At 28.7% G+C, this 14,711-nt stretch overlaps 1 protein-coding gene across 1 annotated transcript in view; it reads right to left on the reverse strand.

Annotated features, from left to right (window-relative positions):
* The window catches only part of LOC126780497 (probable cytochrome P450 305a1), a 34,910-nt gene extending 25,221 nt beyond the window's left edge, over positions 1–9,689 (reverse strand). Inside the window, exon 1 of the mRNA XM_050505048.1 lies at positions 9,498–9,689. Coding sequence (XP_050361005.1) covers positions 9,498–9,663 — 166 coding nt within the window. The 5' untranslated portion in view covers positions 9,664–9,689. The remainder of the gene's footprint in view (positions 1–9,497) is intronic.
* Between the last annotated feature and the right edge of the window lie 5,022 nt (positions 9,690–14,711).

The raw sequence follows: 14,711 nt of genomic DNA on the forward strand, positions 1-14,711 counted from the left end.
GAAGCGAAGAAGCTCTTCCTACCAATCAAAAATATATTTTCGAGGAAATCGGAACTGCCGAACCGAACCGACCGAAACAGCCTGTCAATGTCTCACTGCTGGGCTAAAGGCCTCCTCTCCTCATTTTGAGGAGAAGGTTTGGAGCTTATTCCACCACGCTGCTCCAATACGGGTTGGTATACACATGTGGCAGAATTTCAGTGAAATTAGCCACATGCAGGTTTCCTCACGATGTTTTCCTTCACCGTAAAGCACGAAATGAATTATAATCACAAATTAAGCACATGAAAATTCAGTGGTGCTTGCCCGGGTTTGAACCCACGATCATCGGTTAAGATTCACGCGTTCTTACCACTGGGCCATTTCGACTTTTCTCGGAATTGAATCGGAACTGCAAATGATAAGAAAAATGTCGCGAACATTTCTATATAACTATTTCACGAGTAAATGATTTTAAATGCAAATTTAAATTATACTTCGTACATTTTCGGAGTTAAATAAATGTTATAACGGAATTGCTGATTAATTCGCATTGTAAGTTATGAAGACTCGTATAATACAGATACGTTACACGTGGCAGTTCAATATTAATATGCATTTCTAACATCGTATTTGCATTAGACGTACCCTTACAATTATACCACTATTGAAAGCTGAAACGAATGGAAGCAATCAAAGCGCGTAGCAAATAGAGAAGTGGTATTATTTTAATTTTTCTATATTAATTTGATTGGATATTGTCGAGAAAATTTTTGTTAGAACTATAAGGTTTCAATTGTATTTAATAATAGGTATGCTTTCCTAATCAATATTTATGATTTTTAAATTAAAATGTATTTGATTTATTACTATCTTACTCGTTTTATCTGATTCAGTTAAATATGATTAGTCTTACATCACTGATAGAGTAATGATAAATTAGTATAAAAGATCCCGAGGTTACAGATTCACACCTTAAATCGGATCAATAATAAAGTTATTGTTGAGATCTTCCTGGCCAACTTCGGCAAATCTTAAGAAAGATTAGCCAACTGCGTTGTTATATATATTGTATATTAGAGTGAAAGAATATGTGCGAAAACAAAGATGCACTCTTTATTGACTCTAAACTAAAAATGCATTGGAACGAAAATCCGACACTACCGGGAAGTTTTCAGGCGCAAGACCAACGAATACTACTGAAGCTACGTCGGCGTAAGATGTGGCTACAACATTAAATCTTGCAGATTGAATCTGATTGATATGGAAGTTTCACATTATAAGTTGTAGTAGCAGAATAAGCTTTGGGTATGAAATATGCTTATATATTGTACATTTTTTAGTTAAACTCTGTGAGAAGATTCTCTGATTTCTGCCGAAACAATAACAGATACTTTGTTTGTGAGATCTACCTACAAAATGTTTAAAGAAAAGCAAACGCCATCATAATATGGGCACAGATGATTTATGCTCATTTTATAGATAAGTCACAGTAACCTATAATATAAAATAAATGATTAAAAACAATGTTATATTGAAGGGCTAGTTCTTTTTGAGATAGTACAGAATATTTGAAAAAAATGCTCAACATAAAACATCATAGTCTCAAGACTTACAGTATTACGTATCGGGCAGTTGCAATTTCGTAAATATTTGAATTAACTATAGTTATTATTGATTATTATTATTAATCGAGTTTAGAAGGATTTTTTGTAATAATAAGTTTATATTGATGTTTCGTTGTCAATGTTGTTTTATTGAATATTTCAAACCTAAAAGTGACAACTAAGCATGGAATCCTAGATTTTATATGGTTCGATTAGAACAAACGATCTTCGGTTAAGATCCACATGTTTTATCAATTAGACCATTCCGGCTCTATTATATGAACAGTAACTCAAGTGCATTAACAGCAATTGAAAAGCAGACAAAAGCGTCAGTTTGTGTTCATAATTTAATTAAAGGTTATCTCGGAATCTTTTGTTTTGACGACTGCCCACAGAGGCTTATGCAACTGCGTTGGCACGAACAGTTGTGGTTCCATTAATCCGATGACAAATATTTAGCATAGTTTGTGTGTTTCTCTTCCGACACCGAGTTTTAGTCAAATCAAAAACAAATACACTTTATTCAATTACGTTAGTAGTTACGGGAAATTTGGTGTTTTGTTTCAGCATGTAGATTGTACTAAAATGAACTGACAATAGCTACATTAATTACAAATGCGACAATACAACTACATAGGTATTTGTATACAGTTGAACTAATATTTATCCTTTATGGAAATCAACGAATGCTAACTCCTTTACTGTCCTATGCTTTTTAATATTTATATAATATAATAGAAACCGATATGTGTAAAACATTTAGATTTATTTAGAGCCTGTTTCATTAGTATATGTTAAAATTAACAAATATTTTCGTGTTTATATATATAATGATGAGGTTGCCTGCCTGTCAACTACGGCTGTGAAATTTACGAGTACGTTCTATTGGTAGGCAAAACGAATCGTTTCTTGAATATCGTAACGAATATTAATCTGCTCTTCTTCTTCTTCTTCTGCTATCTTGCTATCTCTTGAAAATTTTGTATGATTGAAATGCGAAATCAATAGCCTTTACCCAAGGTACCGGTACCTCTTTACTTAAATATAATACTATTTTTATTTATTTGACTAAAAAGTTACCAACTCAGCTTTATATTGCTGTATATTTTATAATATCTTTGCTACCGGATTGAAGTTGGTCTACATTATAAGTATATAAGTAATTCGGTCATTAAATTAAGACTACAGAGCTGTTTTTTCATGTAAATAAAAGCTTTTCCACGAGCAGTTAACTTCTTTGATCGACTTTGCCCGTACCCCTCCGATTTAGTCGGCGTCCCCCTGTGACTATAGTTATAGTTTTAATTATCACCTTATGCTAAGTTATATATATAATATTGAAAGCAGTTGCTATATGTATGTATATTTATTGTCATTAAAAACATTAAAAGCGTGATTCAGGTTTGCCATATACGAAAAGTCATCACGTAAAAACTATAAAAATACAATTTATATCGTTATTAAAAATGCAATTTATATTGATATTAAAAATACAATTTATAACATTGTTTTTGTTTAGTTGCAATTTTTACGATGGTTAATAAAGTTATGTGGTTAAAACGAATTTCCAAACGAATAATTAATGCCACCTTTTTTATATTCAATGAACTATCATTGTATATAAAAAACAATGATGAAACATATATATCTATAGTTATTATATAAAATTATTAAGAAAATAAACTAAATTATAAATATTGGCATTATGGATTGATGTTGGTAATTGGTACAAAATAAATAACTAGTTTTATATAACAAGACTACCGGCTTCATGCATAGGGGGAAAATAAGGATTTTAATTATATATATATAATAAACATTCGCCTTTATTAATTTAAAAATTATCTCATCTAAGAACTAGATCTCAACACGCAGCCACCGCAATGCTTGTAAAAACACATACAAAGTCTATCAGTTTCCCGCCTTAAAAAAGTATCTGTCAATGTTCTTGTCGCCAGATTAAGAATATATATTATTATTGTTTAATATTAAAAAATAACATATACTCCACAGTAATATTTAATAATAATTCGTATTACATCTAATAATATATATTACAATCTAAGTCTTACACTCAGGATACCTTATTTCAACCGTAAGTTGTCAAGTCGAGCTGCCTACTAGAAAAGAATACCCCAGTAAAACAATCCTTCACATTTACTTTTAACATTTTATTCTCTTCGACACGTATCTTGTTATATAGTTTATTACTAATTCATATTTTACAATTCTATTACAATTTTATTTTCAAGTCTCCCATTCACACTGGCAACCATCGCACGAGTCAATCTTTCCGTGTTGTTTCTTTTTTATATATCGCGTAGTTTTTTTAGCTCAATAATTTCCAACCAGTGTTAATTTAGTTAAAAATATTACCATTATATTGTAAAAATCTCAAAATAATTATTAAAAATCAGTATATTTTAAACACTATATTTTATGTATTTTTGCCTTTTCTGATTTCCGTTCATGTACTGATTATCGTTATCTACTTAAGAAAATTGCTCTGATCCAAGATGCAATTTAGGCTGTTAAATTACAATATCACTTTCGAAAAAAAACTACTGACATCCACTTGGACAATAAAAGAAATACCAGAAGAATACTACATACGTGTATGGTATTAGTATATTATGTATTATCGTGTATTCTTATTTTTTCTCATTCTTAATTAACCTAACAAATAAAATGTATATTAAAAAATAGATAAAATTATGTAGATATAATATGATAATATATGTACAACATGATATTTGGTGTACAATATGAGTATTGATAGACATTTATAAATTTAATTTTAATTACAAGCACACGATTGAATAAAAATATGGTGACCATGAAATTGGTGCTATAAGAAATGTATAATTGTTACGATCATATTTCAAATATAGAAACAATCAAACAAAAAAAGGTACCTGAAGGTAATGGTCGATTATTCAACCACTGAAGTTTTATTTCAATTAATTCTAGCACGCATAACTTTTTATGGAATTACGATTTTGACTATTCGGATACTTCTAATTTGGTACCAACAAAATTAAAAAAATATATATCTTCCTTATTATTTTATTCTATTAATTATTAGATAAGAAAATAGGTAAAGGGAAAACCTTTTATCTTAATAACTAATCTTCTAAATTAATACAAGTAACTACGTTTAAATCTGCCCCGAACAAACAAATACGCAAATCAATTACTTAAAGCGTAAAAAGATGGCAACGAGATGTATTGATGATTTGGGGAATGCCGTAATTTTCCGAAGGTAACATCGGCAAGACCGATAACTGAATGTATTTCAGTCTTCCTCGACTTTTTGACAGTTAAACAATGTTTTTAAAACATTTTTATAGGAAAACAAAAATGACGTCTCAGTTACACAATAAGACATTTAAACTAATGCTGGTATTGTCTTTAATATTTTTAAAACACAGGGTATGTATTACATGAAAACAAGCTATAGCTTTACAGATAAAAAGACTCAAAAATAACAGCCAAGTTTTTTTTACTTATTCAATTATTATATAGTTATAGTATATCAATTATTTATTATAACTAGACAGCGCTGTTTTCATTCCATACAAATTGCAGTTAACGTCAACACTATCTAATAAGCACAATTTTTAGAAAAATCGGAAAATTGCGAAATATTAACGATATTTTTTATATACATATATTACATCTAAATTTTCTTAAAATATATAAAATATTTCATAATAAATACTATAAAAGTAACCAAAAATCATAATATTTTTTCTTTAATTTGCAGTTTATTAAAGGGAACATAAGAACTGTGATAAAAATTTAGTTAAATATATAAGCATTGAATAATATTCAATACCTATAAAATGCTTAAAAGTATTTTCATTCGCCTTTTATGCAATCGGACAAAGTTTTGATCTGAGCGTTGAAGACCATCAACTCATCGGTATGGTATACATTTCAAATATTATATTGAAAAAGTTTTAATACACCGTTCAGAAAACTGCAAGTTTATATGAATTCACTTGATTCAAAGAAATTTCGGTAAAATTTTGTGATGTGTTCACATCAATATTACCATAAACACTGGAATATTTATTACATAAAGCTGAATGGTATTTAACAGGCTGAACTAAATTTATGTATAGATTTAGGCTATCCAAGTTATTTAAAATCGATCGCAAATAAATAGGATACGGGCAAATGAATTAGTTTTCTTGGGAAATAGTATTTTTGGGATTCCAGTCCATCCTTTGTTTGTGTATGTTATAGGGATTCCTCTGGAGTTTAGGAGACGATTGGCGGCATTTATCCAACATATCTCCGTTACACATTCTATCTTTGACCAGTAGATAACATTTTTCATGTTGAACGGTTTTGAAACTTAAATCAATTTTGCGACTATCACACTCGGCTATGAATCATTTAGTTCCAAATCGGTTCCAAAAAATTACCTAAAAAGAAATTAAACAAAAAAACGTTAAACGGCGGCGTAATGATCGCAATGAAAGTATAAGCATAAGTTATTTTACTCATTTGTAGTAAACTTACTATTCGTATTCATGTTCCATTTCATTCTGGAAAGCGTTCTAATAAAATATTTTCATATTATGAGAACAATATTGGTACATATATTCGTCTCGTAATCTAGAATTATATATTTGAAACACTTGTAACTTGTAATGATAGTGCAAAAACATTTCTAATACCTTTAGAATCCCGACTTATTGCTTCCTCTGGCGACAGAAGAGCTGGTACATTTTTCACCCCGAGAATTGGAATTGCGATTCAAAGGAGAAATGCTGCTAGCATTCTTGCCACGATTCCACGCGGTCATGATTTGTACAGTAGGTATTTTTAATTTTGTATCGTATATGTTTATTTAAGTCTACTACATTATTAAGAAACTATTAATTTAATAACTGTTTTTCAAAAAAATCTATTAAGTTACTAATATTTGAAAACTCCCATATAATAGCGCTCCGGAAAAATTGCAGTTCATTTCGTGCTTAGTGGTGAAGGGCAAAAACATTGTAAGAAAAATTGCATGTGTCATATAAAATTCAGCCACATCTAACTACACGCATTATGTCCTCTTAAATATTAAACCCAAATATATGAAGAATGTTCTTTACTTTTATTTAAAAAAAAAAAGAAGCAGAAAATTGTATTAGTAAAGGTCAATTAAAATAACTTCCAGGAAAATTGTATTAGTAAAGTTCAATTTAATTATTATTTTGTATTATGTATTGCTTTTATCTTAATCTTGGAATATCAAAATACTCTGGTCAAAACATATTTTTTTTGCAATTTCTTTATTTTTTTTTTTGTGGGACTTCTTACGTACAGATATGTACATATATATAAAGTATAATTACTAGGTTATGTGTTTAATGGGTATTATAAATTATATTATTATACTATCAATCAAACATATGTATCAATAGATGAATTAAAAATTACTTGGTGCCTTATTCCTTTACCAAAATCAAGTCAGTGCTAAATGGATGTAGAATCCCAGTTGAGCATGATTTTGTAACAAACATATGCTATCACTATATAAAATCAGTAAGATCAATAATGTTTGTGAATAATAATTGAATTATTAAAAGAAAAATTAGGTATATATAACATAAAACAGAATACATATATTTAATATCTACTTTTTTATATATATTAAATAAATATTCATAGTTTAAAATAATAGCTAATTACATATATATATATATATATATATATATATATATATATATATATATATATATATATATATATATATATATATATATATATATATATATATATATAGGAATATATGTAAACAAAATTCTGTTTCTTTGACTGTTATGATCTGTGAATCATCTTATGATCTTTGAATTGTCTTTTCCTCGCTAATAATAATCACAGATTTATTTTATTTTTTAAAATTTCTAGATATCATTAAGATAATTAGTTTTTAAAAATAATTTAGGATATTAAATATTATATTATGTTACATTTTGTGCAATGGCAAATTTTTGTTGGCATAATAATGAGACAACCATATAGATTTGTGAGCCATAATAAACAATCCTTGTTTGGTATTGTAAGAAGTTATTTATTAGACATAGATTTTTTTTTAATATGTAATGCATTTTTCATGATTTACTTTGTAAATATAGCCAGGTGGTTACTTGGTTAGTCTAATGTTTATAATCTTTAATATAAATTCTATACATAAAGCTACTTTTCAATTTGCCACAACTATAACTAAATTTGCTATAAATTTGTTTATTAATAGAAGTTGTGCTCAGCACAATAAACTGTTTCTAAATAATAATATACAGTGTATGTAATATGTATATTCTTGATCTTAATTTTAAATTTAATATTATGAATGTTTAGCAGTGTTGTCGCTAAATAAAATTCTAAATGCTACAATCATAAATTTCTAAAAGCTAGTTATATAAGTAATAAAATAAAAAATGATTTTATTATTTATTTAATTTTTTATTTAATAGTGATTTTGTTTTTGTTTTTCCTGTCTTATTATTATTTTTTTCTTTATTTTTTGCATCTTCTTTCTTCTAATATTTGTCTTCAATATTATAATATTGGAAACTTTTGTTGGTTTTATTAATATTTCCTATTTTATTCAATATAACTATATCATTTGTTTCCAGAATAAATAAAATGATAATAATAGCTGTTAGCACAAGTTTAAGTAAAAGAGAGAATTTCTGATATATATTGTTTTTACATTTTGTGCACTTTTTGTAGGACAATTGTTTGAATAATAACACTAATTGCTCATTCATATAAATTTTACAAAACCACCTATATTATTATTTTTAAGAGCAAATTAATACTTTTTTACATTTATTGATGATCTGCATTTAGCATTTTTAGCCCTTCCCAATGATATTTTTTATTATTATTTTGCATATTGTATCCCATTACCGTCTGTTCGTGTCATGATAATGATAGTTATAAAATGTAAGTTGAAATGAGTCAACTGTATAATATAAAGATATAAATGTCTAGTATTATTTGTTTAAATGTAAGTTCCTAATCATTTGATTATGCAATATTAAAATAAAATAAAGGAACATCAAAACGAATAAGTTTCTTATTTTAAAAAGAGTTCGTTACCTGCGCTTTGACAGCCGTCGAACACAAAACAAAACACATTGCTACTTTAAGAAACTACAGAATCCTATGATAATTTTTATAACCAATTGTTTATTACGATGGATTCATAACACGGAATTAGTTTAAATATGTACGTATATAAATAATTTGAAATGAGAACAAAACATTTTTTAACATCTGCAAAATATAAGTGTTGCCACTATTGACTACTTCGCAATAAAAAATATTTGCATTTGTTTAGTTTAGTTTAACAGCTTTTAATTGTTGTTAATAAAATTAAATTGTTGTTTAATTCACACAACAATTTATCGAAACTTCATCAATTACACTGTTCCATTGTAAAATTATAGTGTATGCATTTTCCGTACGATGTTTTCCTTCACGTTTGATTTGGATGCACATATTGTTGTATAAACTGGACTTCTCATCTGATTAACGGTAACGAACACACAAACATATTAATATTCTTATTGAATTTACACCCAGAATTTATTTTTTAATTGTATCGCTAGCAACACTTAAAATAATCGCCGCAAAATTTGGAATATATTTACATAGCATAGACGCTGTAAGCTATAATTTATGAATTTGAAATACCTAACTAAACATAAATATAACATAAATGAAACAAATCATAGATACAATTAAATAAGTATCGCTTGGCAGTCCTAAGCAATATATATCTGACATCGTTAGACAATTTAAAAATAAACATAAGTCTTGAACGTTCAGTATTCGTTCAGCGCATGCTAGAAATAGTCAGGTCGCTAGAACTATTGAAAAATAGTATATTAAGTATACCTGGAGGGAAGTTCTTCGGTTTTGTGATAGATTTTAGGATGTATCCAGTGATAACTAAAACGATTAACGCGCAAGTAATAACACACATATTATCGTCGTTTGTGAACACGCGCACACTACTGACGACGTTCAAAGCAAGACTGTTAATGGTGTACATCAAGCACATTCTTTTTATATTTCATAACATTACGTAAAACTATAGTGTCAACTTCGATACTAATTTCACTTGACTCGTCAGTGATATGTTTCATCGATATCTTCGATATTGTTGCTTATGAACGAATGCGAAAATCAGTGAAAAAACACTAAATAAATCCATACATAAATGTAATAAAACAAAAACGCACACTGCATCTTTATATATTTTCTATAGAAAATTTAATTAAACGGAAATCGAAAACTATTCATTAATCTATTTCTAAAAAATAATAATAATAATTTTTCTAAGTCTGCAATCAAACCAATCATAATCAATACAACATCAGATAGTTAAAAGAAACTCGACAAGACGATAAGTTATCTCAGGGTACTTGTTGTCCAGGAAAATTAAACCCTTCGTAAGGAATTTTAAAGTTGTATCCTTATTTTTAACCATGAGCACAAAATAAAAATCCATCATAGACTTTCTTCCAAAGAAATACGTAAAGATTATTATATAATATTCGGAAATAATTCGCAAATCCACTAACATAATGCCAGGCGTGAAACTCAAAGGATAATATTTTTGCCTTTATGTTAGATAGGTTGACAATTAGTGCAACCACTATTCAAAATAGATAATATTTTTGTTATCCAATTCTAGACTTACTCAGAACTTTCTTCAGAACTTTTTCTGATTATTTGAATATTCTTTCGAAAAATATATGATTTATTTTTGCATTACTACTTTATACCATGTTGAGTAATATATCATGCAATTTCCTCCACTTTTATAATTCACCACATTCAGGACATCTTATAAAAACACTAAAAATTTAAGAAAAAAAATACTGTTGTCATCTGACCCTCACACAAAAGTTATTACATAAGCTTTATTATATAAAACACATAGCAACTACAGTTCATTTTATAATAAATGCAGATGACTTCCGTGAGTAAAAATTACATCTCATGCCAAAATGTCGACTGATCGTCATTCTTTGCAAGAACTATTTTAATAGTTCGCTTGTGTGATCCTACAAATAATTGTATAGGCTGATTTGGTTACTTGTGGCGTGTGATTTAGGAAGTTCCTAGGTCGAGGAGAGAGTGTAAGATTAACGTGATCGATAGATCGATAAAAGTTTCGGTAAATTATATTGAAATTATTGCCTGTATGATAATGCAACGAATGGAATATTTAGATAATAACAAAAGAAAAGATTCCACAATTCTGAATCTGACACCGATATATGAATAACTAAACTTAGGTAACAAACATTATCATTAGATTAGTTAGATGAAAAAAAAAATACCATAAAGTTAATATTTTTGAACATATAAATAAACATTACGACTGTTTTGGATGAAACAGATGATTTATAAACATAGGTATGTATGCAATTCACATTTTTACGGGATGAATTAAACCTAAAAGTAACTTGCTATCTTTTCCGACTGCACATTTTAAAGAGATCTTATAGTGTGTTAAATGTCAACGATGCAATTAAACTTTTAGGAGTTTCCTCGTTCTTATAAGACTACAAGTACTTAGTATTACATAACAATTAGAATATCGCTTGAAACTGTTAGGATATCATAATGTAATGAACACATAATTCATATGCGACTGATTTTTATTAAAATAAATAACGTAATGAAATAGAACTCGCATATTTTAAATCATCGCCTTTTGCCAAACTTACCTATTTAAGTATGATTTTCGTTCGTTGATTTGGCTCACTATTTTAAACTTATCGGACAATGATTGCTAGGAAACGAAACCACAGATGATATAATCTTCATAGTCAAAATTGTCTTGTCTATATATACAATTTTTTTTTTTTAAATGCTATGTCAAAGAAATCAATCTATTGTGCGCTTTCTTTAATAGTATAATAATTACTTTTATATCGGATGGTACATATTCTATCTACCTACATATGAGCGTATGATGATGATTGATTCTTTGTCTTTATAAATAAATGTATATACATACAGGTATATACGCACAATAGATTAATTTCTTTGACATATGCGTGTTATGAGTATGTAACTATCTTTCATATCTCATTTCTTAAGAAATCGTGAATGATTCAGTCGCCGTTCGGGTTAAAACATCTTTATTTCTGAAAAAAAAAAATATTCACAACATTTATAAAGCATTAAAAAATATATTTATATATATAGTTACGAAGAGGGTATCTGTGAATACTTTGCATTATTGTCGAGAGACTGGTGTTATCGCAAATACACTAATTAATTACAGCTGGAAGTGGTATGAATGAGTGATAATTTATGTATTTATTATTTGTATATTTTGTATTATTTGTTTTTATATTATTACATTAAAAAATATTTAACATTATTATACAGCTGTGATTTGATTAGATTAGTCTAATACCCATCCTACGTTTGAAAATACGTCGTTGAAGCAGTCGCAGATATCTCTCACGTCCGATACAATTTTGTACAATATTTGAAGTTTATTTGGTGCTACGATTTCCTAATATTTGTTATTGATGAGGCTGCTTATTAAATTCTGTATTTTGTGAGTTTGTTTTTGCTACAACTATTGACATCGGTATATTTATTATGGCAGAGTGAAATTTAATTTCTTTTATATTGGAGCATACGTGGTCAATAATGGTATTAGTAGTGGCTTTGTAAGACTTAGTCAAGTTATCTGAGGTTAATAAGTTAACGTTGAAGTCTCACGAGACGATTTCTCTCTTCCTGTGATGCAATTTACAGCTGGTAAGGCTTTGTGCTAGCTCGTCTGGGTAGGTATCACCTACTCATCAGATATTTTGCCGCAAAACAGCAGTACTTGGTATCGTTATGTTTCGGTTGAGTGAGTTGTAACGGGTGAGTGAGCCAGTGTAATTACAGTCACAAGGGACATAGCACCTTACTTTCCAAGGTTGGAGGCACATTGGCGATGTAAGCGATTGTTAACATTTCATACAATGTCAATGTCTATGGGCGTTGGTGACCATTTATCATCAGGTGGCCCATATGTTCGTCCATCTTGCTACTCTATAAAACATTTTTTAAAGAAGTATTTTTGACTGTTACTTATAAATGTTAACGTTGACGTAATATTAGACGTTTGCTGCCGTATTTCACTCAATTCATCCATTATATGATCATTTTGTTCATAATGCTTCCGTTTGCTGCGGTTAGTGGCGCCCAAAAATTCTTCTTTCGAATTCGCTGTTAAAAGGTACGGTTGTTAGCTTGTGACACTTCTAGTCGGAGAAACACTCATGCGTAAGTTACGTAGAACGTTGTGCGTAGAGGACGAGAAATTATGAGCTCGTCTCGTTTTCCCGATGTGGTGAGGGGAGGGACACGATCTAAGGCTCTAATCTGCTTTTGTTTTTTTTACACTACATATATTTTTAAAATAAATAACACTTGCGATCCAAGCTGTCTTCGTACGGAGATAATGGGAAGTGCACTTAGCTAGAAAATTTTTGAACTTAAAATTTAAATAAGCCATTTATTTCATACTTCTGTGCTACATTTCAAATGTTGTTAGTAATTTTTGAGTAAGTTTGTTTAAATTTTTTACATTTCATTTTTCACAACTGTGTACTTCTGTTAACTATTATTATATGTATATACATTACAAATTTCCGTAAAAATAGCAAATTTTCAATTTAACTTATAGTATTTAAAATCTATTAAAATACTAAAGACCATTTACAAATTCAATTAAATTATAAAGATTTCAACGCATTCTTAAGAAAAGGATGTCAATCAATTTCAGGACGAATCCCTTGCTTGTTTATTTTTTTTGTCGCGGTACTTTGGTGGGACGGACGAGCTAGTGATGCTTTTCCATTGCAAAATTCTACAAAATAACGATGCAACCACTAAAGCACCCGATCTTTCATGTATATAAATATTTGAAAATTTGACTGAAACAATTGGAAATGTAGCGACATGAATTGTTTGTAGCAATTCCTGTGACCACAGCTGAAAGATCATTTTCAAAACTAAAATTAATAAAAACCTATTTAAGAAACTATGGAACAAGACAAACTACATAACTTGGCTATTCTGTCTACAAAATCTATGGGTCTATCTTTAAACTTGGATAATATTATTGATACTTAATGAGCACCATAATTTTTTTTTAATTTTGTTTTGCAATCGTGTTAATATTTTATAAAAGTTAATTAATTAAGCAAAAGTAATAATTTGCTCTCGTTTATACATTTCAACAGATTTTAATAAGATACCACCCATCCCTGTAACAATTTGATGAATATCGTCGTTAAAATGTTTTATCGTTTCACACCTTATTTATTACTGTTCAAATAAGTTTGCAACGCTTAACACATAAAGTCAAATAAGCTGTCTATCTCTGAAACGTCCACGTAAACGGCGAAATTCTTAATATAATAACTGCGGATGTAAGGCTATCTTGTTAAAATTCTAACTTGTGTCTCGTAGATAATTGATTATTACAGTTCATACCTACGAATTATACATGTGATGCATTATTTTTAAGCTCGACAATTAATATTGATGGATTCCGTTCGAAATTTGAATTTGTTGTGTATGTAAAGTAAAATAGGATATAGATTTTAATTAATAAAGCTTAGATCGTATAACATTATAAACGTACGTTTTGAATTACCTTTGATATATTATAGGAATAACACGACGTGTTTATTGAAACTCAGTGCTGACAGTCGATATTTGGAATTGAAATAAATTGATCGATCTCAGGCCAAGACATGCATTAAAGTGGAATATAAGCTTTAAATGTTACTCAGTACGAATCAAATTAGAATAAATTTTCTTAAACAAACTAATTGTTGTCAATAGATATTGTAACATTTAAACTTTGTCTCTTATGTCGATGAAATACTTCACCATATAAAGAGATCACAGCTCAAAATGTAGTAGTTTTCAAACAGAATATAATTTTGTCTGACTATACACCTTAAGAGTATATAGTCGATCACAGCTCAAGTCTTGACGGCTTCTATAGAGTATCATACAAACTGGAGCTTTATTGTATACCAAACCAAACTATATAAAACTATAATAGTTAACATT

This window comes from Nymphalis io, chromosome Z (assembly GCF_905147045.1).
Source record: "Nymphalis io chromosome Z, ilAglIoxx1.1, whole genome shotgun sequence".
NCBI classification, from domain to species: domain Eukaryota; kingdom Metazoa; phylum Arthropoda; class Insecta; order Lepidoptera; family Nymphalidae; genus Nymphalis; species Nymphalis io.